At 50.4% G+C, this 24,459-nt stretch overlaps 6 protein-coding genes across 6 annotated transcripts; 2 read left to right on the top strand and 4 right to left on the bottom strand.

Moving 5' to 3' along the window:
* Positions 1-558: 558 nt before the first annotated feature.
* On the bottom strand, positions 559-5,211 carry PFICI_06090 (uncharacterized protein; the record flags this gene model as incomplete). The annotated part of the gene is made up of 2 exons (XM_007834671.1): positions 559-3,716; positions 3,771-5,211. The coding sequence occupies 2 exons, from the start codon at positions 5,209-5,211 to the stop codon at positions 559-561; spliced, it is 4,599 nt and encodes a 1,532-aa protein (XP_007832862.1).
* A 3,501-nt stretch (positions 5,212-8,712) lies between these two features.
* On the top strand, positions 8,713-10,963 carry PFICI_06089 (uncharacterized protein; the record flags this gene model as incomplete). Its single annotated transcript, XM_007834670.1, has 3 exons — positions 8,713-8,969; positions 9,048-10,280; positions 10,330-10,963. 3 exons carry the CDS (start codon positions 8,713-8,715, stop codon positions 10,961-10,963), a joined length of 2,124 nt encoding a protein of 707 aa, XP_007832861.1.
* A 412-nt stretch (positions 10,964-11,375) lies between these two features.
* PFICI_06088 (uncharacterized protein) lies at positions 11,376-13,261 on the bottom strand (the record flags this gene model as incomplete). The annotated part of the gene is made up of 2 exons (XM_007834669.1): positions 11,376-12,989; positions 13,043-13,261. The coding sequence occupies 2 exons, from the start codon at positions 13,259-13,261 to the stop codon at positions 11,376-11,378; spliced, it is 1,833 nt and encodes a 610-aa protein (XP_007832860.1).
* A 2,238-nt stretch (positions 13,262-15,499) lies between these two features.
* Positions 15,500-16,699, top strand: PFICI_06087 (uncharacterized protein; the record flags this gene model as incomplete). The annotated part of the gene is made up of 5 exons (XM_007834668.1): positions 15,500-15,667; positions 15,714-15,759; positions 15,815-15,879; positions 15,932-16,305; positions 16,357-16,699. The coding sequence occupies 5 exons, from the start codon at positions 15,500-15,502 to the stop codon at positions 16,697-16,699; spliced, it is 996 nt and encodes a 331-aa protein (XP_007832859.1).
* Positions 16,700-19,269: 2,570 nt separating this feature from the next.
* Positions 19,270-19,467, bottom strand: PFICI_06086 (uncharacterized protein; the record flags this gene model as incomplete). Its single annotated transcript, XM_007834667.1, has 1 exon — positions 19,270-19,467. The coding sequence occupies one exon, from the start codon at positions 19,465-19,467 to the stop codon at positions 19,270-19,272; it is 198 nt and encodes a 65-aa protein (XP_007832858.1).
* A 1,381-nt stretch (positions 19,468-20,848) lies between these two features.
* PFICI_06085 (Chitin synthase 3) lies at positions 20,849-23,597 on the bottom strand (the record flags this gene model as incomplete). Its single annotated transcript, XM_007834666.1, has 2 exons — positions 20,849-21,554; positions 21,613-23,597. 2 exons carry the CDS (start codon positions 23,595-23,597, stop codon positions 20,849-20,851), a joined length of 2,691 nt encoding a protein of 896 aa, XP_007832857.1.
* Positions 23,598-24,459: the final 862 nt, after the last annotated feature.

The raw sequence follows: 24,459 nt of genomic DNA, 5'->3' as shown, positions 1-24,459 counted from the left end.
AGCGTTCTTTTGATAATACGGATCGTTTTAGTGTGATTGATCATTCAGCAGGAAAGACATTGGTAAGACGGCTCGGTATTCACAACATCCAGTCACGGTCGTCTTGTTCACTACGAAACTATTTCTGTATTACATTGGGCAGCTTTAGCAGCTATACCTGATGCATTAGGTACTATTAACATACACGTTCTGACCACCGCCGAGAAGAAGACGGCCGAAGAAATCCGACATCGAAATCTAGACATGCTTGCCACTCCCTTCACCAGAAAATTCAGATTTGGCCACAACTCGGCTCACCTTTGCACGAGTTTGGTATGCATTTGAAAATACCTCAAACAGCCCAGCTCATTGGCCCTTCTTAGCCAAAGCTCCCTATTCCTCCTCCAAATCATGTGACCCAAACTCCAGAGCAATGCTTTTGAAATGCCTCTCAATGCGTGATGTTACACCTCTTGCCCTATCAAATGCTGCCGTTCCAAATCATTAGTTGCTATGGTTACAATTGGCGTCTTGTGCCAGTCAAATTGTTTGGTAGAATCTTGTGGATCTGGTGCCCTCTTATTTCAAGTCATTTGGGTCGTGTCGGAATGTACACTGATCGCCCTTGGCACATTTGCCTTGGGCCCAGAATGTGCACGGCTTTGTGCCAATAAGCGAGCGGTTGATGCCTTTGCGGTCGTAATCCTTGCCGCCACGAAAGGTATCCTTGCTATTCTCTTTGCGGCCGCCACGGTGCGCCTTGTCGCGCGAATCAGCCTCAGATGGACCGTAGTCCAACATGGCATCAGCACCATTGTAGTTGCGATTGCTTCTGTCTCGGTCGCGATCGCGATGCTGGTAAGCATGTTGTTGTTGTGGTTGGTGCTGCTGCTGCTGCTGCTGTGGTTGTGCTGCTGCTGCTGCTGCTGCAGGGGGCTGTTGCGCTTGGCCCATGGATGCATAATAGGCAGCCCAAGCAGCGGCATTCGGATCTTGCTGCGCCGCTTGTGCTGCGACGGCAGGTTGTGACTGGTTAGCCTGACCTCCGAGCGCAGCCAGTAGAGCACCAATGTGTCCGTTCGGATCTTGCTGCGCCGGCTGTGGCTGTTGCGGATACTGCAATCCAGGAGCTTGTGCACCGGGGCCACCTTGCTGAGCCTGTAGGGCCTGTGTCTGCTGGAGGATGGCGGCGTATTGGTCATATGTAAGCTGCTGCCCCTGTGCCGACTGGGCTTGTTGTTGTTGTGCTGGAGCCATCTGTGTAAAGTACGCAGCCCACGCCGCCGCATTGGGATCCTGTGTAGCCTGGGTTGTGGCAGGCACGGGTGCTGTTTGGGGAACGGATGCCGCACTGACTCGGGCAAATTCTTCGGCGAGTTTCTTTGCGCGTGCTGTTGCATCGTGTGATGATCTATCTGCCATGTCCTTATCATACCCAGTCTGCCACTCTTTGACATAAGCCGCATTCGACCTCAGGTGTTCTGGAGGTTCGGTGACGGGGTATGGTTTGCCCAAAAATGTTGTGACAACCGCTTCAACCGCATCAACATCTGCCTGCACCTTTGCGTCGCCATAATCGTGTCGCTGTGCAGTCTGCAAATTGTTGGGGTCGACTGGGTGCTTGTCAACCCAGTTCAAAACCGCATCCGACTTCAAAAGGCGAAGCACCTCGGCATCACGCTCAGCTGGCGTCATGGCGGCAAGCTTTGATGAGTAGGCTTGCTGCGATGCACTTGGCGCAAATGCATATGGTTGATTTCGGTCTTGGCTCATCATCGAGGAGTTTCGTAGATCGGCTAGAAGTCGGTCAAATTTGGCAGCACGTTCGGGAGTTGACTTGTTGCGCAGTCGTTGAAGCATTCGTTGTGTTGCTTGTTCTGCTCCAAACTGTGCGATTTCGGTCCAGCGCAGGTGGAGTTCTTGCAGATTGGGTGTATCTGCAGGAAGCTGGGATACGTGGGGAAGGACAGAAGGTTTTTCAACTTCCTTGCGAGTAGGCGATTTTGGTGTTTCAGGGATATCTGAAACTGACGTGTAGATTTCCATGAACTGGGTTTGCTCGTACTTCTCCATTGCTTGCTGTTCCTCCGTGTGGAAAGTTGTGGCTCCTCCACGAGTGACAAAGGTTTTGTCTCGTTGTCCTGGATTCACCTGGTCGATGTGCATAAAATCGACTGCCGGCGGGTCGAGCCACGGTCGCAGGTTAGTCTCCTTGGGATTACCCTCATTGGCACCCTCTTCGTCGTCCTCCTTCTCCGCGTCTCCGTCTTGATCTTCCACGTGGCTAAGTGCTCGCTTGAGCGCCTGACCTTCGGAGCGATTGTCTCTAGCATCACGCACCATGTTGCTAGCCCGGCCTTCATCCTCAGCAGCATCGTGCTGGAAAATGCGAACCTGCTCGAGTTCGTGATCAGGTTTCCACATGACCCGGAGTCCACGACGAGATTCCTTGCGAAGTCTGCGCTTCCGCTCTTCTTCTGTCTCGGGAGCCTTGGTAGGTTCCTCCTTTTGCCTGGGAGGGGACTTTGGTTTGGCGATTTCTGCCAGCAAACCGCTGATGGTTGACAGGCTGCTAGATGATTGTTGCGATTCGACTTTCTTTGTGGCGGGCTTGACGGCTGGCCGAGCTGTACGGCCAGGAAGAAGCGACCCGGTAGACTTTGCACGTGGCTGCACAACAGTGGTCGTCTTGGTAGTAGTGGTAGAGCTGGGCTTGGTGACGGATGTACCTGAAGTACCATCGACAGCCACCTTTTTGGCCGCTCGGGAATCGGCTTCCTCATCACGAGGCCTCTTGGATGGCGAGCTTCCAACGCTTTTCGTGACAACGTTACTGGACTTCCTAGCATCTAGAACAGCGGGGCCAGTGGGTTGCACCTTTTTCGACTCTGAGGAGACTACCTTCTTTGATGCTGAGACCAAGTCTTTTGCCATGAAAACCGGGTTCTTTTTTGGCGCACTCAAAGGCTCCTTAGTTTCACTTGTCGATAGCTCCTTAGCCTTCTTCTCTGTATCAGCAGCAGTACCCTTTGCCTTGGACTGGATCTGATCTAGAAAGCCTAGGCAGGTCTTGTCAAAGTCCTTTTGGTGCTTCTTGTGGTACTCTGGGACTTTGAGAACGCCCAATACGAGTGATCTTTCCATCGTAGTGAAATGGGACATAAGGGAGAGGATGGCCTTGGGTAAGGGACCATTGAAGTCCTTGGCAGACAGTGAGTTCCTGAAAGCATTCCACAAAATGACAGCCAACTTTGAATTACCACCCATGTTTTCGAGTACCGAAGGTTCCGCAAACTTGGTGACAGCTTCGATAGCTGTAAGCATGAGCTTCATTTGTTTCCCAACTTCCACTTCCAGAGATTCCAACTTCTTGCTCTTCTTTTCTTTGGCAGCCTTGACTTCTTTCTTAAGATCTTTGATCTTAGTCCAGAGTTTTTCGATATGAGCACCAAATGCTTGGATGGAATTTGCTGTGGAATTGGGTTGAGCTTCCTCCTCAGGAGCATGCCAGACAGCCATGACCACATCGTATTCGATAGCTTTGACAGGGTCACTTGGCCTGCCGCTCGCTTTGATCTTGCGAGCTGCCTGATCCTCCTCGCTTTCTTCGAATTCAGAATCGCTGTCATAGTCCGAACTGTCGTCAGATGAGTCACTTCCAGTCTTTGGTGCTGATGTGGGCCTGCTGCCGCTTTTGGAGCCAATCTTCTTGACGCCAACTTTGGTTGTTGGTTCAACTTGTGCGACAGGTGTTAATAATTGTATCATTGGATCTTTTTGGCATGACTTACTTCGTTCACCAGAGACTGCAACCATCTCTCGGTCCAGCCTATCCTTCTCCAGCAATATCGCACGCCTTTGAGCGTCATTCTGAGCAGACTTTTCCTGCTTCCGTAACCACTTCCAATCACGCCGAATCTCGCAGGGTAGTCGCTTCTGTCGATTTGGCATGAGGGGACCATCATTTGCGTTGAAGTGTGCGGAGAACGAAAAGGAATCGTCCGGGACAAAGTCTGTCCACTCAATCTCTACAGGCGCCTCTGACAAGAAGAGATTGGATTCTCCATCGAGCTGCGAGAACCCACCGTGTGAGAGTGGATCGAAAGGAGGACGAGATGGAATGACCGTGAATGTGGCAGGATTATGCGTGGATTGTTGCTGAATAGTCATATGTGATTGTGCCGGTGGTGCTGAAATGTTGGAAATATAAGGGACAGGAGACGGCGCAGATACGTGTTGGCCCGATGACATTGGGCTGATGGTACGAGTGACTGGCGCCTTAGAAACTCCTGCAGAATGCTGTGCCGCATATACTTGCTGTTGTCCAAGGGATTGCGACGTTGCTGGGGCATTGCTGGCGTGACCATTGCTTTGAGGAGGTTGCGCAAATTGTACCTGGCTAGCATATGCCGGAGCCATAGGACCTGAATGGACGGGTGCATTTTGGTACGTGACCTGCGAGGCTTGTCCCTGGTTCGGCTGAAAGTGGTATTCGGAAGGGCCCGGATGAAGGTGTTGGGGAGGAGCGTGAGCCTGAATATTCGAGGCAGGTGGCGTGACGACATTCGGTCTTGAGTTCACTGGTCCGCCATGGCTGAGGGGATACTGGCCAGTGCCCCTCTGAGCTGGTGGCGGTGTCGGTGTGTGTGCATGCGAGGGCTGTTGCAGGTGCTGTTGATACATATTTTGCGGATTTTCGTATGCTAAAGCCTGCTGAGCATATTGATTCTGACCACCGTGGTTCGTTTGTGGTTGCCATGAGCCGTCGGGGAAATTGTTAGTTGAAGCCGAAGCATTCCGTTGGCCCAGATCGGTATTGAATTGTTGATACGACTGTTGTTGTGCCGGGGGATGCTGCGGTTGCTCTTGCTGTTGAGGCGCCGGTCGTTGATACGCAGGCTCATGATACAGGCTACTTCCGTAGGCAAGTGCAGGTGACGATGTTCGTTGGTCGATCTGGCGGTTGCTGTCACTAAAGGCATTGGTGTTTTGGTAATATGACTGCGGTGCATGGTAGAATTGTTGACCTGTTGGAGCAGCATGAGGCTGGCCTCCAAAGTTGGCGGGATTTTGGTTCATTGTGTTCCAATCATCCATATAGAGCATCTCAGTATCCGAACCAAGGCCACTACCATACGTGAGGTTCCCGGCATTAGGGTCAATGGCGCCGCTATGTTCCATGCCATTGGGATGAAACTGCCCTCCTGGCCAGCTATGGCCACCCTGAGCCATGCTGTTTCAAACACCCTGAGCTCTTGAAAGGCTCGCGTCCTACAAATTATGAAGTATGTGAGTTGATATGACTCCCAAGAAGTATACTATCACGTGGGGGTAGAGCTCGTTGGAGGGGAGGGGTGCCACTAGGGTAACTAGGGTGTGCGCAATGACATACACTAATTCAAGCCTACCTTTAAAATCAAACCTTTCGACAACAAAAAGCTTCAATCAACCGCTGCTGTCTATAGGAATTGAAGTTGTGACGGTTACTCTTTGATTGTGCCACAGTCGAACCCAAGCACTGTATCAGGCAGTGGGATTTATGATAGGAATGAAGATTGTGAATTTCAGTGAACCGGTGGTGTGTGACTAGTAAAAGTCAACTAAGCCGTATTGGGGCTAGTCGAGAAACTAAACCAAGATGGTCGATCAGCATCTGCAATGAGTTTATGTATCTTCAAAGGAAAGAAGCCAGTGAATGTGATGTGATTTGAGCGTGGGAATGAATGATCAGCCAAGATGCGCAAAGTAAACGAGGCCAGAGCGCAATGGAGTGAGTAAGCCGTATCCAAGCAACGACCGTCACGGCCCGAATCTGCAAAGGCAGACCTTAATGATTAGACGACGTTTTTTGGGTACCCCTGCGAATAGAGCTTTGAATGCTCACAGACATAATGGGGACGAGAGAACTGATGCCACAGATGCTACCAAACGTTGTGGTTTTACTAGCGAGGGCAAGGAATATTGCAAGCAAGCAGCCAGGCGGGTTTTGCTATTCCGGCAATTATAGACCACAATTCTGTGCTGGAATGGTGGTATTGGGTGGCAGAGTATGGTTGTGGTGTTCTTGGATGCTGCATGCTGGGTGCTGGCTGGATTTGGGTGGATGCTGTTGCCGCTAGTAGCCAAAAATCTCAAATTGTTCTTTCTGCGGGCTTGTCTGTCTGTCATTGCGTGCGTACGTGCTAGTTGGAAGGCGAACCACGGAGGCCATAACCTGATCAGATTGATACGGTCGGAGTTTCCACAATGTAATCAGAGTTGCCTGCTTCTTTCGCTCTTTGCAGTCCAGTTTCACCCTCCCTCCAATTGCGGTGGGAATTTAGTGGATGAGTTACTTTGATGCAGGTGGCGAGGAGCTGGCCTAGGTAGTTACCTGTAGCTCTAGCAATCACTGCTAAGCCAGCCCCTGCTGAAGTGAAGGCTGACAGGCGCGCCCGTTATGGGTGCACGCCCGCATTTGGCTGCCAGGTACTGTGTAGGTCGCTTGCGAGCAAATGAGGAGCAAAGGCCGCCCACTCACTCAGGTACTCTCTCTCACACTCAGCAGTTCTTTATGACCCCTGCCAGACTTGCAATTCACTGCTGCGAGCTTTTGGGGGCTCTTTAGCTCTTTTTTTCTTCTTTGTCACTCCCATGCGCAAGCCTGTATTGGGCAGCGGTAGGAAGATCGCTGAACAACATGTGCATACATAATATGTAGGCAGGACATTAAAAAGGCTGGGCAGCCTTGGACATCGCGATAATAGCAAGGTGCAAGTGCTGAGAGACGTGTGTGTGTTTGTGATATGTGGGAAAATGGGGAGGAGATTTAGTTAAGCATACCCTATAATTTGCGGCGTTGGGCCGAGTTGTGAGTTTTGTCGTCGATGATGTTGGGGAAGTACGCAGTTGGGTCCTGGACTTGCGTGTGCCGGGGAGATCAAGCGTTTGATCAATTAAGTGCCCTCTTCAACTGAGAGACGCTGCATCAATTACAAAATGATCCCTGCTGGCGATGCAAGAGTGGCCAGACCGGAGAGAAAAGGTTGAAAATCCCGCGGTGGTAGTCTAGAATTCAAAAGCGACGAAGAGAGAAAGAGAAAAGCCAGTTTCAACCCGTGTCGCAAGGAGAAGAAGTGGCCAGTCGCGCACCCAGTCCCAAAGAACAAAAATGCGACGGGAGTGGCAATTGAGGAAAGAGGCTTTAGATGCCCCTGAAGTGCCCACCGGTAGTAGCCGATATGCACTGAAATCTAGACACAGATGGTCTAGATGGAAAAATTTTAAAAGACCGTGTTGGTCTTCTACCTCCCGCACGATGCGCGATGGATGTGTCGATGCTGATGATGGTCGACAACAGAACGTGTTTTGACGACGACAACAAATGAAAGGAGGAAAGAGATTGGGGCTTGGGGAGGTGGAATGGAATGCCCCAGCGTCAACGGAGGGGGAGAAAACCAAGCGCCGAGCTTAGACCCCCAGTGGCAGGCGGATGGAGGAAGGTACCAGGGCTAAAAGGTATGTAATCAATGAATGGCCTTGCTGGAAACTCTACTAGCTGGAGGGCGCAGTGACTGAGACAGACACAACCTCGAAGGTGCAGTGAACGCCAGTCACGCCAATTAAAAAAAGGGAGCTATCGGCTGGCCTTTACCTTGAAAGCGAATGAAAAATCCTGGCGGCTGGCGGTCCTTGTTTTAGGTATCCTTGTCTCGCGTCAAGTGCTCGTCAACTGGCCGGCACCATTCGTACAACCTACATCATTCGTCAACAGGATTGACCAGGCGGTTCTATTCAGAAGACTTGTCCCCCATCCAAATGTGCCCTGGTAATTCATAAAACGCACTGCTTAAGTAGACGGCCATGGGGTCTTTTGGCATTAAGTTCCATCTAATGGCAAAATGCAAGAACAATTGATGTGTTCCTGAATCCTCACATGTACCTGAGTAGTAGCGATACTCCATACATGCACCGCGCATGTCCGCCGGATTTGTACTAGATTAGGAGATACATTGCATCCATACCTTCCTCTGATAGTGCCTTTGTGAGCAAAGTAGTGGCATAGCTTAAGATTTAATGCAAGAAAAGACCATATTGCTTCATCTAACTCTGTATCACCATCTATGCTGCTGTAATAACACGTTTTCTTTAGCACTCCATGACTCTACTTTTGTTCAACAATGTAATCATCTCGACTAGCCTGACTAATATGCTGCGTTACAAAGCTCGGTATGTACATTGGGTACAAGATGCGCTGGAGGTGCGCCTGTATGCAATTAGTGAGAGCTGCCCAGCTGCCCATGTGCACACTACGGCGAATGATGACAGCAAAGCATTTTGCAACTGCGCAACTGTCCTTAGAAGATCACCATTGAGAACTACATATTCGTGCGCGTGGCTCTTGGGAGAACACTGGCCTTAATTTTTACAGTCCTTATTTATTTGTATCAGCGTGTTACATGCGATTGCAATGGATTGACTTACAGCTCTCAAGTGCAGCAACCTTGATCATTTCCATGTCCGAAGTACTTTGCCCCACCAAATACGTAGTTTGACTAGGCAGGTAAGGTACCTGGGCAAGTGCAACGTACTCGCTCTTTCATGTCCGGCGCAGCGCTCCTGGCACGTACCACGTAGGCGAGATCAAGAGAACCTCCAGCACGGCGAATATTGCAACAGACCGCGCATATTTGCTCCTTTGCACCCGGTCGTAATCGCCGCTGTTTACCGAGGACAGTCTTCTCCGTGCCGAACATGGCTGCCAAGGCAATTTCCTTGCGCGACCGCCAGATTGCCTCCCTCAAGAAGATCCTCAATCTGAACGACCCCGTTGACCAGAAGGACGACGATGACCTGCACGCCAATGGCGCTTCCGGTGCTGCCGCCTCCCTCGTAACATCTGAGGGCGAGCCAATCTGGAAGGTTCTTGTCTTTGACGACCTCGGTCGCGATGTCATCAGCAGTGTGCTCAGGGTAAGCGACCTGCGCGCCCTGGGAATCACCATGCACATGTAGGTCCAGGCTCCTTGCTCTCAAGACCCCCATGCCCGCTTGCGCTATCACAGTCTTGTTGACTTTTTCGTGATCAGGCATCTGTCAGGCTCGAGACATCCCATACCCGATGTGCCAGTGATATATCTCCTCGAACCCAGCGCCAAGAATCTTCAGTCCATAACCAACGACCTTCAGAAGGGCCTCTATTCGCCGGCTTACATCAACTTCACATCATCCATACCAAGGCCACTGCTAGAAGACTTTGCCACTCAGACAGCGACAGCAGGTACATCTGAACATATTGCCCAGCTCTACGATCAGTATCTCAACTTCATTGTGGCGGAGCCGGACCTGTTCAGCTTAGGAATGCAGAAGGAGAACACATACTGGGCCCTGAACAGCGCAAAGACGAACGATGAGGAATTGGATCATGTCGTGGACAAGATCGTCAGTGGACTCTTCAGCGTCGTGGTCACAATGGGTGTAATACCCATAATACGCTGCCCAAAGGGTGCCGCAGCTGAGATGATTGCCGCCAAGTTGGATAGAAAACTTCGAGATCACGTTCTGAACTCCAAGGACAACCTTTTCTCCGCGAGCGCTCGGCCTGCTTCTTCAGCTAGCACTCCAACCTCCCGACCTGTACTGGTCATCCTGGACCGGAATGTGGACCTCAATCCCATGCTCTCCCATTCCTGGACATACCAATCACTCGTGCACGATGTTCTAAACATGAAGCTTAACCGCATCACCATTGAGACACCCGTCAACGAGCAAGATCCGAGCAAGGGAAAGACGAAAAAGGCTTATGACCTTACGGCCACAGACTTTTTCTGGGAGAAGAATGCCCCCCTGCCCTTCCCGCAGGTTGCCGAGGACATAGATGCAGAATTGACACGGTACAAGGATGAGGCGGCCGAAATCACAAAGAAAACAGGTGCTTCATCTATAGAAGACCTTCAAAACGATACGAGTGCGAGCGCCCATCATCTCAAAGCTGCGATCACTCTTCTCCCTGAGCTGAGGGAAAGGAAAGCGATTCTCGATATGCACATGAATATTCTGGCTGCTCTTCTTACAGGAATTAAGAACCGGCAACTTGATACTTACTTTCAGATGGAAGAGGAGGTGATGAAGCAGACAAAGGCGCAAGTGTTGGAGGCCATCAAGGATGAAGCCAGGGGCCAAGAACCGCTGGACAAACTTCGTCTGTTCATTATCTGGTTCTTGAGCACAGAGCAGGAAGTCAGTCGCGCGGAATGGACTCAATTTGAGGAAGCTCTGCAAGCCGCGGGTGCCGAAACCACGTCCCTGCCATACATAAGACAGTACGTGACTCCCTGCCTCGGATATTTGTCCTCGCTAATTGCCCTCCAGAGTTCGTGCTACCACGAAAATGACACAGCTAACAACCATTAACAACCCCGCGCAACCGTCAGCACAAGCTGGATCGGATCTATTTGGTCGGTTCTCGAATCTGTCTTCAAGACTTACCGACAGGGTCAAGGACGCCGGCGTCACGCTGCCTGGTGGTTTGAACCTTGACTCTCTGAGCGGTGCGCTGAAGAATCTGATACCTGTGAACCGAGACTTGACGGTCACCAAGATTGTCGAGTCCGTCATGGACCCACAAACAGCCTCGAGCTCGGCACTAGCAAAGACGGAAGGCTACATGTTTTTCGATCCTAGAAGTGCAAATGCGCGCGGCACAATGCCTACACCGAGTGCTGTCAGAGCTGGAACAGGTAGCACTCCCGGGGGTCTTCCCGGCACTCAAGGTCCGGGAATGGGAGCATCTTTTGGACAAAGGCGCCAGGGATACACCGATGCCATTGTGTTTGTGGTAGGAGGCGGCAGCATGGATGAGTATGGCAATCTACAAGAGTGGATCACTCGGACAGGTGGCGAAAGAGCCAAGAAGAGAGTCATCTATGGCGCGACTGAAATCATGAACGCGACCGAGTTTGTCGATGGGCCACTACGCCGCCTGGGAGCGGAAGTTGGGAGCTGAGCATAGAGAACCTAGGAAAAGAAAAAGAAGATAATAAGACATCTTGCCAGCTCTGGCAACTCCGCTTTTCTCTCAAGTTCCTTTGCTCTGAACCCTTATCTCCCTAATGTGTTTGGGCAAAACCAAGACTGCTGAGGCTCCTACATTGCTTCGGCTTTCTTGGTGACACAAATCCTCAGTGGCAAAAAAATAATACAAAAAGTCGTAGGTTCTGGCATTGCGCACAAATAAAGATTTCTGATAAGATCTATTAAAGTTTGTCCTCTTGTTGCATCATCAAGAGCCCGAGCTTCGGAAACAGAAATTAATGTCATCACCCCAGAGATTTTTATTCACTCATGCATTGTTTGATTATTCAAAATCGGAACGCTATGATTTTCTATTATACTTGATACTTTGGTACTTGGCGGCATTAGACAGTAGCACTCTTGCGATCCTCCTTGATGAAATCCGCAGCCTTTTCAGCGACAGCATACACGGTAGCCTGGATATTTCCCAATGGCTCGAGCGGGAAGACACTGGCATCGACAATGCGCAGGTTGCTGGTGCCGTACACCCGCAGCCGGCCGTCGACAACACCACCCTGCTCCCGGGGCAACATGGAGCAGCTGCCCGACACGTGAAACACGGAGATTTGGTTGCTGCGAACAATCTCCTTGGCCTTTTCAAAGTCGGTCGCCACCGTCTCGGGCGCGCGCTTGCCGCCCTGCTTGAGGATGGCGCTAAAGGGTTCCGTGGAGACGATGCGCTCAACGAACTCGACGTTTTGCGCGAGGACTTGCATGTCCAAGGGGTGAGACATGTACTTGGGGTCCCACGACGGCTTGGTGTGTACGTCGGCCGAGGTGATGTGGACGGAACCGCGCGAAAAGGGGTGGTTCAGCATGGTCATGACGGTAATGTAGTTTTCGGGCCGCGAGGGCGTAATGATCTCGGCCATGTTGACCGGCTCCTGGTTGATGGTGACCTGGGACGGGAAGAGGAGGTACTCCACGGCGGGCTCGCTGGGGTTCTCAATGATGGCGCGGACGGCGAGCGCCGAGTCCGTGGTCCGGGGGTCGGACGCGGGCAGGTGCGCGTCCAGCAGGGCCTTTTTGCTCTCGGCGGACAGCGGGCCGGCGCCGTTGGACCACGGGCTGTACGCGACGCTAATGGTGCTCTGTCCGAGGGGTCCCTCTCCGCCCGAGGTGCTGTAGAGCTGGATCAGGGCGTTGAGGACGGCCGGGTCCCGGAGCACGTCCCCAGAGGGGACGCCGTCGGCCACCTCGAAGCTCTGCACGACAATGGCGTGGTCCTGCAGGTTCTCTCCCACGTTGGGGCTGTCAATCACCACGGGGATGCCGTGCTTCTTGAGCAAGGAGGCGTCGCCGATTCCTGACAGCTCCAGAATCTGCGGGCTTTGGAGAGCACCGGCCGCCAATATGACTTCGGAGCGGGCTCCAATGTGTTGCGTCTTGCCATCCACCGAGATTGCTACACCAGTAGCTGCAACTGTGTCCCCTCTCTGCTCCAACAAGATCTTGTCGACCACTGTGCTGCAGCGGATCGTCAAGTTCGATCTTTGGCGGACATCAGGGGTCAAGTATGCTGTAGCGGCAAAGCTCCTCGTCTTGGTGCTCGGGTCAATAGTAGACGGGTTCTGGAAGGCACCCAGAGCCTTTCCGGTTCTGGGGTCTGCCTTGTTCTGCAGGCCGAGGGTGCTGAAAGTGTCCATCCAGGCACCGTTGAAAGCCTTGGTGAAACCCTCACCATAAGAGACGTGAAGTGGTCCGTTTCCATTGAGAGAGTTGTCGTGATATCTCTCCATGTCCGAGTTCTCCAGTGCCGAAGCAGGGGGCACATGGGTGGTGCTGAACTTTTTGAAATAAGGAAGCAAGTCATTGTAGGACCAGCCAGCGTTGCCGAGCTTTTCCCAGGCATCAATATTGGCTTGCGAAGGGTACAGCAACATGTTGAAGTTGAGGGCCGAGGAGCCACCAAGCTGACGTCCTCGCGCCTGGTTGATCCTCCTGTTGTTCAAATTCGGCTGGTTGGGTGGTAAGCATGGGCAATATCTACAGTCGTTGGTTTGCGCCCTACCTGAGGCTCTGAACTAAAGTTCCAGTCATATTTCTCTTGTCCGTATTGCGCCGCGACAAGACCTGGCGTCAAGACAAAAGGGTCGCTGGAGTTGTCGGGACCGGCCTCCAACACAAGCACGCTGACCTCGGGGTCTTCGCTCAGTCGCGAGGCTATGACCAGACCCGCGGTTCCGCCACCGACTACGACGTAGTCAAACTGCTCATGAAGCTCTGACATTGTATATATGCTGAGAAGTAACTAGCAGCTGAAACAAGAAGAGATGCAATTGCCTTGGTATTGGAGAAGTAAGATGATGCGTTGCAATTCTATCTTTGTAAATCAATCCAGAGGATAGATGACCAGGAGTGATATTTGTACGCAGGCAGTAGAAAAGGAAAGTGTCACATATGCCGTGTCGATAGCAACCATTCAACTCGGCGCAGATGCCCCTTTGGGGCTGGTCCATGGTTTCCAGAATAACATACTATTGGAATATCTTACACAATCAAAGGCCTCGGCCTGTCAAGCCTGTCAAGCCTGTGTTCGCATTGTACAGAGTACGTACGTACATTATTGCCGGTCACACAGGGGCGGGGTCGTTCGAATCGCAAACCGTCAATGGATATAGTTCTTCTTGGCATGTAGAATGTGCTGCAGGCTGCAGGGACACTGAAGAAAGCCAGGGATTGTGGCGGCATTTGTGGGCAAATGAGCAAGGGACTCAGTCATTCTGCCAGATTATAGACCCCCCGTGCCCATCGCCTTACCGTACGTACGAGCTTCACCAACATGTGAAGCTAACATGAAGTGGAGCGACTCCGCCAGCAACGTTTCTCCAGACTCCAACATTGTAGCAAATCAAAATTCAGCACACCATTAGGAGTTTGTATTTCTTCGGAGGTTTGATAATATCCCGGTAAACATGGACATAGTATGGTCCATACAAGTGCTCTTGGGGGCTTTTTGAAATTGCGAACCAGAATTGTGAACCAGGAAATTGAACAAGGTCAAAGATGATATGATGCATCATGTCACCAAGCCAAAGTCCCACTTTATCAACAAGGTGGATTCGGCCGAGGGGCTACTAACGGCGTTATCCATTGAAGGAACGGTCCGAGTGGATTACAGACAAGTCCAGCCCTCAGCGGAAGCCACCCGGGACTGGGTATCCGGATTAGCCTCTCTTGCTCAAGTCAAATAAGGAAACGTTGGACAGCCAGAGGGGAGAGGGGGGTGCTACTTGAATGGGTCACTTCAAGCCCACAGGTTGGTTAGGAACCAATACATTGTTGATCCGCAAGGGTAGATTTCTTGATTATTCCGATAAACAGACGGCGAGGACGAGCTGATGAAGTCGTGAGACCTACGGAATGCACTCATTGCGTCTTGTGTTACCAGCGGGGAATAATTCATCTACGGTCGTTCTGTTTGGCTGAGATTTCACATGCAGTTTCACCGCCGGTCCCTGGTTAAGATTTGGATAAACGGTACGCGTTATGCTCAAAATGATACTCGTTATGCTCAAATTGATAAAGAAAGATAATTTCATAGTATCGGCCCCCAATATACCTCGGCAATCTATACTAATCCTAGTGATCGTAAAAGTTTACTAGAAATTGCAACTGCAGTATGACCCACATCATGTTCAGGAGAATCCCGCTGAACAGCTTTGAGCGGTCCATTTACCCCGGATCGAGTATGGGCGGAAATTTAGAATACTTTGCCACTGACCAGAAAGAGCCGCCAACTCGTCGTCGCATACGTACTATACAAAGTCTGTCCGCACCATGATCCGCACGTAGACAAGACCAGAGGCTCAGTTACAGGGACGAATAATGTGGGCGGCGGTGAGAATAGAACGACCAACATCTGGACTCTGCTCTGCGCTTGGGCTAGACTGACCAAAGGCGACTTGAATCTCAATATTTCGTATTTCTTGGCCAACCTCGATACATTCAGCCATTAGTGGTAGCGTCGTATTCAATATTTGGGTCATCTCGTGGTATTGCCGCCCTGTGTCGATAAATGGACGTAGATGTCACAGCCACTCTCAATCAAAGAATGACATGTTGGATGGGTTGTGAGGTCGTGAATTTTGACTTTTCTGCGGCCTCCTTCGGCAGTCAGTACCTTGCAGACGAGATGCAGAATTTTGCCTCGTCCAACTTGTCGGGATAGTGATCCTTGCCCACAAGCCCCTAGAAGCGCTTCCTATTCTGGCCTTGATAAGTGCTGCATATGCAAAGTCTGTTCTAAATTTGCCGGTGATATGATGCATGAGATACCGGGGTATGTGTGACGATGCATATTCTCCACAAGTTCCTGCTTGGTCTGGTTTCAATTCGTAGCATTTCTTAGGTAGTCCATGTTATATACGTTCTTGCTCTGCCTTCAAGTGCCGAGGAACTTACTAAGTTGCCGTCGGATGTCCTCTCGATTCGAAAACGCCATCTTGTACCGTTCTGCGAATTCACGATGCTCGCCGTGGAAGAGTTCCCCGTCCTGCCAATCGTCAAGGCCCATTTCATCTTCAACTGTGTTTTGACTTCGCTTGCGATATGCGTTGTTGGCCTTCGAGTGTACACCAGATTGGCGTACAAGACGGGCCTTGGATGGGATGATGCTCTCATTCTCATTTCTGCTGTACGTTATCAAGCGTCCAATAATTGATGACTTTCACTAACAACAGCAACCACAGCCTCAAGGAGTAGGCATGTTGATAATCCAAGGTCTTTGTATGGCATCAACGTCATTTTTATATCCTGAGAGTCGACTAACAATGTTTGTCAGGGTTGCCAATGGGTATCGGATATCCCCTGACAGAGGTCGCTGTCAATATTGGTGTGATTCTTAGGGTAAGTCGAGCCATTATAATATTCCACCAAGACAAATACTTACCAGCACCAGCTTCTCGTCGCCTACGAATTAATATACGCAACCTCTATAAGCTCCATCAAATTATCGGTTCTATGCTTCTACCTTCGAATGTTTGTCAACCCGAGATTGAAGAAAGTCACAAAATACGTCATCGCCTTTGTGCTACTGTGGTCCGTCGGCAATATCCTCCAAGTGTTCCTGATTTGTCGCCCGTTTGCCGCAACCTACGACCCAACCGTCCCCGGCACCTGCGGCGACCAAGTCGGCAGCTTCATCGCCATTGGCGCTTTCAACATTATCACCGATGTGTTGATATTTTTCCTTCCCATACACACCATCTGGACCCTTCAGATGAAGACTAGGGCAAAGATTGGAGTCATTGCCATCTTTCTCATCGGTATCTTGTATGTTTTGGCTTTGCTAATCTACTCTCTGATTTGACTAACGAGTTATAGGACGTCAATCGTCGGTATCTGTCGTATCGTCTCGCTCCTCAATGTCGATCTTACAAACAACCTTACCGGGACCATGATATATGCCGATTTCCTCTCGACGATTGAACCCAACCTGGCAATACTTTGCGTCAGTCTTCCTGTGCTAGGACCACTTTTGAGCTGTCTGAGGTCGCGGAACCGACGCACTGGATACGAGTCCAACCAGAGGACAGGAGACCGGGGCGAGTCGGGGACCATGAGTTTCGGAAGACAAAATAAACAGCACGACAGTTTTATCAAGTTGCGGGACATGGGCGGCGAAACCTCGTCGAATTGCAGTGCGCAGCATCAGGCCGGAAACTGACCCTCATTCTGTCGCTCTCATCCTACATACTTTCATGTGGAGTTATCTCGACAATATTATTTAATTCTCTTTGTACCATCACCTTTACTTCTCTAGACTTAATGTCAATCCTCAAAATATACATTCTATCCGCAAGGACAACAAGTCAAGCATACGTTCCATGTTACAGCATAGTCGCTAGCTACTCTGTACAGTCTGGAAACCCGAACCTCGATTGGCGTTTGGCTACTGCCGTGTCCATAGGCAAAGCATATTCGGAGGATTTGCACCGCGCGAGTGATCGCCACAGATTTTCGGCCGCTTGCCCCCACGTCGAATAGCCGCACGAAGTACTTTACAGTCTGCAGTGCCCGTTCTCAATCGTCTGGTGTCTGGTTGGCCGGCAAGATGGCACCGCTGTGCCGGCGAGATGAAAGACCCAGAAAGGTAGCATGGGAGGATCGGGAATAAATGAAAGCCAGATTGCGCCCATGGCACCGGCGATTTGAGTACGTAATGCAGCCCGTGGACTCTCTTTGACAAGCATGCCGAGTCAAGTGTGTGCCTGGGCTTTGGGGCTCGACGGTGGATGGAACTTCCAAAACAGTCTACTCCATATATGTGGAGCTGATTCTCAACCGGAAAGCAATCCGCAACGCGGGAACATTTCATTAGTGCCCCCGTGAATCCACTCGACGATAATCTTTGCTAGCGAATCGAGGATCTCCAGTAGCAGGGCTGTCGTAGAGGAGCAGAGGGGGTAATTGCAACTCGGCCAAATTTTATGGCATAGCCAATTCCGCCTTCTGGCGGGGAGAGCAGAGGAATTGTCCAAAGGTTCGGAGGCGCGAGTAAAGCAGACGAAATCTTGCCGTATCCAACTTCAATTACACATGGGAAAAAAGACGGGGATTGAAATACTCGCATCGAGTCTATTCTGTCGGGATTTAGTGGTCTACCTTTGGGACAAAACGTAATGAGACACCCTATCTCCCCGAGTCACTTCTCCTTGATCCGACGAGGAAGCAGGGAGTAGTTGAAGAGCCTGTGCTGAGAACTATCTTGTGTTCTAGTGATCCATCTCCAGAAGATGATCTAAATATGCTCCCTCTGTAGTCATACATTCTATCATAATTCGTGCCTGACAGGATAAACACCGTCATCGGAAGGGACACCAGTCGTGGCCCTTGTCTTGGAGCAGTGCGTCTGACATTTGGGTACAGATAAATCTTGGTATCTAGTGAAACCAACACCTTTTCTGCAAGATCTCCTTGATGGTCTGATTGGCCATGCATGACCTCATCTCTGTTGGCGAGATAATGCTGACACTTGTACGTGTAAGCACAAACATTTGCGCGGTAGATGCAAACTGTGGTGCACACATTCTCCTAATGTATCCGTACCACTATCCATCGTCTTCCATGCTATAGCCTTGGAGTCGGTTCATCGTCTCCATATCAAGAAGGTTGTTCAAAGGTGTTTTGGACTGGTTTGTACCCAATTACACGAGGCGTAGGTTTATCGATACGGCAAATGCAGGCCTTTTGTCGAATGAAGCACAGATGCTCGGCATCTTTATGTAGCTTCTTATCAAACTGTGTGGCCAGAGTCTCTGACTTTCCAGATCCAGTCTTATGAGGGAATTGTGTGAATATGGCCAAAAATAGGTTCGCAGGTGCGCGGGTTTCGTTGGGTACAACACCAAAACCACGTTGGCGGTTGATTCAGAGCATGTAATGCCAGTTGCGTTGAAAGCGGCATTTGATTCAATTCATTATGGAAACGTTATCCATACTGACCACTTATGGGGACTTGCACATCTTGCCACAGTAAGGGTAGGTCCAGATGACTCTCCCTACGCGATTGGCGTCATCTGCTGAGTAAATAAACTAGGTAGTACCAGAGGCATTTGTGAAAGAGCTGCTTCATGAAGGCTCAGGTAGCAGTGTATCCGTTTAGCTTCTCAATACGCAATGTCTGGACGTATTTGTCTATATCTGTCGTGACGAATGGATGGTTCGGGAATTATGGTACTTTTTCGCAAGAGACGCAAGCATGAGACTTTGCCAAGTCTTATGGCTACTTGCCAACGAGTTATTAAACTTGATGATAATATGATCTTTGGACATTGCCGTTCAGCGTGCTTCATCGATAGAGAATTCGCGTAAAACGGACTCTAGTAAAGTAACTTGAACATGTTCGCTAGGACGCTTTCGTAACATGTTGGATTCCAATGCTACGTATGCGCTTGTTGCGCCACCAGAGCTTGGCCCGTTAACAATGAGAGGGGGCCGACGATTGCCGTGGCTGGAAGATTAGTGTAATATAGGATGTGACTGTAACGAATAATGTCAGTAACGTGGATGAAAGGCCAGAGACGGGAGGAGCGGAAAGCAAAGGTCATGCGGATACGCGTGGAAAGGGAAGTAGCTGAACTCACGCAGCATTTTGTGCACAGGCTCCATGGATCATGGACGAGACGATTCAACGCTCAAGCTGTATTGGATTTATCGAGGATAAACGCCGTGCTGATCCAAGCAGGCGACGTGTCGTTGGTGGCTCTGCTCTAGTCTGCGAAGCGTCGGGTATGCTTAGTCGTGAAGTAAGAAGGAGTCACTTAACATGTCGTCTTTGCTGTCGTCTTTGCTGTCGTCTTCGCTGTCGTCTTCGCTGTCGTCTTCGCTGTCGTCTTCGCTGTCGTCTTCGCTGTCGTCTTCGCTGTCGTCGACTTCAGAAAGAAATGCGCTGCCTATACCCTTAGCTCGGGGACTGGCTTGGGAAATGGGCATTGCACCAGCTGTGGAAGCAGCTATTTAATAAGTCCCGAAGCTGGCTTCAGGTGGTTGATTGCCTCTAGCTGGGGCGATGAACCTGGACACACCTTTATGGCCTGTTGGCAGGCCCAATCACGGAGATCACTGCGTCCTCCATGTCCATGGCGTGGATGTATCTGCTCAGCGAGGATATGGTCACAGATGACTCTTGGTAATCATGGGTATTGAAACTCTTGATTGGCTTCTTGTCGATGATAGGAGTTAAGAGTCACGTCTCTGTATTTCGACTGCAAGCAAGCAAGCCACCAAACCATTACATGGAAAGGGGCGCTTTCATACACCAAAGCTGATGCTAAGCAAGGTGCCTTCGAGGCTTTTTGAATCATTGGTGTGGGATCTGTACGGAGAAAAGGGGTACTCAGTGGCGTTGTGTCACCGCCGTTCCCCTAAGGTCTTCAAACCACTCTGAACAGGTGTAATCATTATAATTATCGTCATCACAATAGAAGGGATACAAGCCTTCAATCACCTAGTCTGAACCTTTGACATGGCAATGAGGTCAAAGCCACTTTGTAGCTCAAAGCGGGTGGTTGAAATGAACGAACATGGTTTATAAGGATCATTGGGAGGTGGAGTTCGACGCCAGAAAGACTGCGGATGCGATGTTTAAATACTTGAGTTACCAAAGAACTCGATGACTCGGAGGCATTTTCCACTCCATGAAAACACAAGTTGCTCTATCCAGGGACTTAGGTGAGTAGATTTCCTTCCGAGCAGCTTGTCAAGCAACATTCAGACTCCATCCGACCTGGCTGTGACTCGACGTTTGTTTCGCAGGCAGACAATTGTTCGGAACATTGGCTGCCCCTATGGCGTGGAATACAAACACGTGAATGGCGATTCATGCCCACGCTGTTCTACCAAAATCTTGGCGTTTCCCCTTTTCAAGGCTGGCAAATCATATCGTTATGGACTTGCTTTCATGGTGACTTTTCTTACATTTTGTAAATATTCATGTGTGACTTACTTGTCCAAGTTGATGCTACACAGTCAAACACACAAACGACACGATATCACACAATCTGATGCAGATGATAAAAGGCAACGTAATAAGGTTTTACATTTCAGGAATTATAAGTGCCCAGTACTCCATGAAAATGCAACGGCAAGAAGATGGTCATTGTATGACACATTGGGCAGATACATCCATCAAGGACGCGTCATACCCTCCGAAATGAAATTTTATCCAGGAATCAAAGGGCCACATTGAACCCAAGCACTATTGAACCGCTGCCATAAGTCTGCTTTCTTTTAAACATTCGTAATCTGGCATGAAAATGGGTATAAGGTGAAGATCGTAAAAAAGTGAAATAAACACGAGTACGTGCAGCGGCATCTATACACCGCGGAACATGCGCACAATGAGGAACCACAATGCACCAATGAACTTGAATGCACTGAGAACAGCCACACTCCACAAGACGACAGTCATGTAGACTGAGGCACGGGCATCGGTATCCTCGTCTGCACTCGTGCTGAGTTCCTCGAGACCAGCTGTGCTGAGAACCAAGGCGCAGAGACCAAAGTTGGAGATCATCCAAATGAGAACGACCAGGGTTCGGATCCATCGGTAGTAATCCATTTGCGCCTCGGCAATTTGGGCCTCAGTGGGGTCCTTCTTTGGCTCGACGTGCTTCTTCGAGAAGACGGCAAGCTCACGCTCGTATGCCGCATTAAGATCACCATCGTCGGGCAAATCGGTCTTACCCTTGCCATCCTTGGTATCGACACTTGGCAAAGACTCGGCCTTGTCGTCTCCCTTGGTACCCCAGGAGATATCGTGTGTGTTGCAGAAAGCATAGACGTTGAGGACGTTGGTGTAAGTAGGCGTCAAGAGCAGGTACTGCAGGAATGATGTGATCATGTGCCACGGGTCAAACATCATCAGTGATGCAATCAACCACAATCCGTAGGTCGACAGCGTGGAGACGATGAGCGAAGAGAAGACCTTATTCTGGAACAGATCGGAGATATTGAACCCAGTGGCAACTTGTGCCTGCACAGCCTTCACTGCAATGAAAACAGCAGCAAAGGTGAGGTAGCTGGAGTTGTGTTAGTACAAGCTAAGTCAAGTGAAGAAAGGGCAGAGTAGTTTCTTACATCATAATCACAGACCAGAAGAGCACCATGGCGGTATAGAGCTTGCCGGATCCAGCAGGACGATTGCCCAGGGAGAGCACGAAACAGGCCATCAAGGAGATACCGTAGAACCATTCGAAAACGACACCAAGGATAACACCGACATTACCCAGAAGATCGTCTCCGCCCAAACTCGTCGTCAGAATTTTGAATACGAGGAAGAAGTTGCCAATAGCGAACCAAGCAAAGATCATGTTGACGGTCTGGAAGATGAACTCGACGAAGAACATGATCTTGCGGAAGAATGAATGGTCGGATCGGAAGAATTCATAGAAGTGGGCAATGGCATAGATGGCGGCGAAGAATGAACCGTTCAACCAACGACGACGCTGCAGAATCAGCTCCGTCACCGTGTCTGGTACATCGGTCTCACCAGTAGCTGATTTGACGTATTGCAGGATCCAGTGGCAGTTGCGCTTCGTGACGAGTTCGAAGCAAAGAATACGATCCTCGGCGAGGTACATGTTGGCTGTGAAAACACCAGCACCGGCACCGTGGAGAGTTTCACCCTTGAAGTACTTCTCCAGTGGACCTTGACCGTTCTTGTCGTTCTGCAGTGCTACATATCGGTAGGCGGAGAAAGCACCAGGCAAGACGGAAATAAATCCAAAGGCCGACTCCAGAGGCTTGTCGAGGATGTTACTCATCTTGTACTCGAAGTTTTGCGTTGCAACCAGGGGGTTGAGTAGATGCTTGCCACCAGTTCCCAACATGGCCTTGATCTCACCACAAGCTCCAGCGCACATGGGCTCCAGGTCAAAGGCCTTCCACAAGTGGTAGATAGAGTTACCTCCAGGTCGGGTTCCTGCGTCGATCAGGACACAAATGTTGGGATCAAGGACCCGGCCAAATGCCTGGAAGAACCATCTGTGGGAGTTGATTTTTTTCTGGTTCTTCTCCTTCAAACAGAACAGCATCTGCACGGGCTGCTTCTTAGGAATGAGCTGAACCACATCATTTTTGATGGTCATGCCGACTTGTGTTGTGTACTCGTAAATGTGGGCAGTGACATCCTTGCCGTTGACTTGCTGCTTGGCAATACCGTCCTGGTAAACGCCCATACCAGCAAGGAGAGCTCTTGTTCGCGGGTTGATCTTGCCTCGACCATCACTGACGACACAGACCACAATCTTCTTCCAAGCGTCGGGACCCCAGGTCTTGCTCTCTTTGCGACTACACATGAATTCGACATTCTTGAGAACACCAACCATGGTTCGCGCAAATAGGATATCATCTTCGTTGTACATGGTAACAACAATGAAGAGTTCCGTGTGACGTGGCTTGCTGAAGAGCTTTTGGCGCAAGGTGAAATTCTCATCGTAGAAATCCTTGGGGTCGCAAGTCGCAGCTGTGTATCGCATGTGAGTGAACTCGTCACGCTCACCGTGAGGAAGCTGGTTCAACAATCTGGAAGGAATTGGGCAGTCGAGAACCAAGTTTCCACGGTACAAGAGCACCTGCTTCACAGTCTTCCATCGCTTGATTCCACCGCCGTTGTTCTGTTGCTGAGCTCGAGGATCATCCCGGTACGGGTCCTGCGCTTGCGCGTGCGAATAGGAGTCATTCTGCTGTAGCATGGGCCGCGAATCGTCCAGTTGGTAGCCCTGGTGCTCATCATATGGCGTCATGCCTGTAGGGTTTGGCTCATAGGATTGGTTGAAGTAGGCATCGTGGTGTTGCTCGGGGTTAACACCATATTCTGAGCCTCCATAGTGTGGTTGCGGCGTACCACCGCCATAGTGCGACAGGTCGGTCATTGAGTGAGCTGCGTTCAGAGGCAGGTTATCACTTGGTGTATATCTGCCAGGGCCGGTTGGGATATCGAGGTTCGAATGCGAAGGAGCAGGATGACCGTAAGGGACATCGTCGAGCTGATATCCGTGCTGGAGTGGGTGACCCGGCGATGGAGTTCGGCGCGGAGGAGCGCCTATCCTATGGCTGTCCATAGTAGGATCGTAATAGTCGTCGTCTAGTGGATAAAGATTAGACACAGGACAGCAATGACGAAAGATCTATGCAAAGAGCGAATGTAGTGAAAGTGAGGCTGGATGCGTCCGAGAAATAAAGTCTCTGAAATGGACGAATAATGGGCATAAAGTGATTCACGGTCGGGGGTAGACACATGAACCTTTGAGTGGGAGTGAATCGAGGGCCCTCGGCATATTCAGGCCGCCCAAAGTGGCAGTGACATCTCGATCCACAGGAATGGGGACAAACATGAGAACGTTGAAACTTGCCTATCCGATTGTACGACATGGTTTCTGGTTATGCTAACACGCAGGGGTGTTCAAGGCCGACAGACAGGAACAAAGGACTAGAGAAAGTGTGGATGGGGAAAGTATTGGACGAATCTCTGCGTTGCTGGCGCAAGGACTTGATTCTGAGACCCCTAGTCCGAAGCCAGCAGGCAATGTGACGGTTCGCCGGAAGGTGTGGTGTGGGCGAACGCGGTAGTTGTGAGGAATGCGCGAGTTGAGGCCCGGCGTTAGTCACTCCCAGTTGTGATCGCGTGGTGGTTGTTGTGGTTGCGAATTGGAGACGGCGCTGTCAATAGTAATGATAGGCGCTTTGTCGTTGAAATGCGCCAAGACAGACAGAAAACGACTGGCTCGGATGGGGCAGATTAGAGGACAAACAATGGGAACGTAGCAGACAACGATGTGCTACCTTTGGAGTATTGCTGTGAAAGTGGGCTGGCGATCTCCCAAAAAGCTCGTCTGTCCGTGTGTTCTCTGTATGGTTTTGCAAGAGGCGCGGACCGGCTTGCTTCTCTTTGAGGGTCTTGTCAGTCTCAGACTCGTGCAAAAA

Source organism: Pestalotiopsis fici, assembly GCF_000516985.1.
Source record: "Pestalotiopsis fici W106-1 unplaced genomic scaffold PFICI_Scf_4, whole genome shotgun sequence".
Taxonomy (NCBI): Eukaryota; Fungi; Ascomycota; class Sordariomycetes; order Amphisphaeriales; family Sporocadaceae; genus Pestalotiopsis; species Pestalotiopsis fici.
This window is presented reverse-complemented; position numbering and strand designations above follow the sequence as displayed.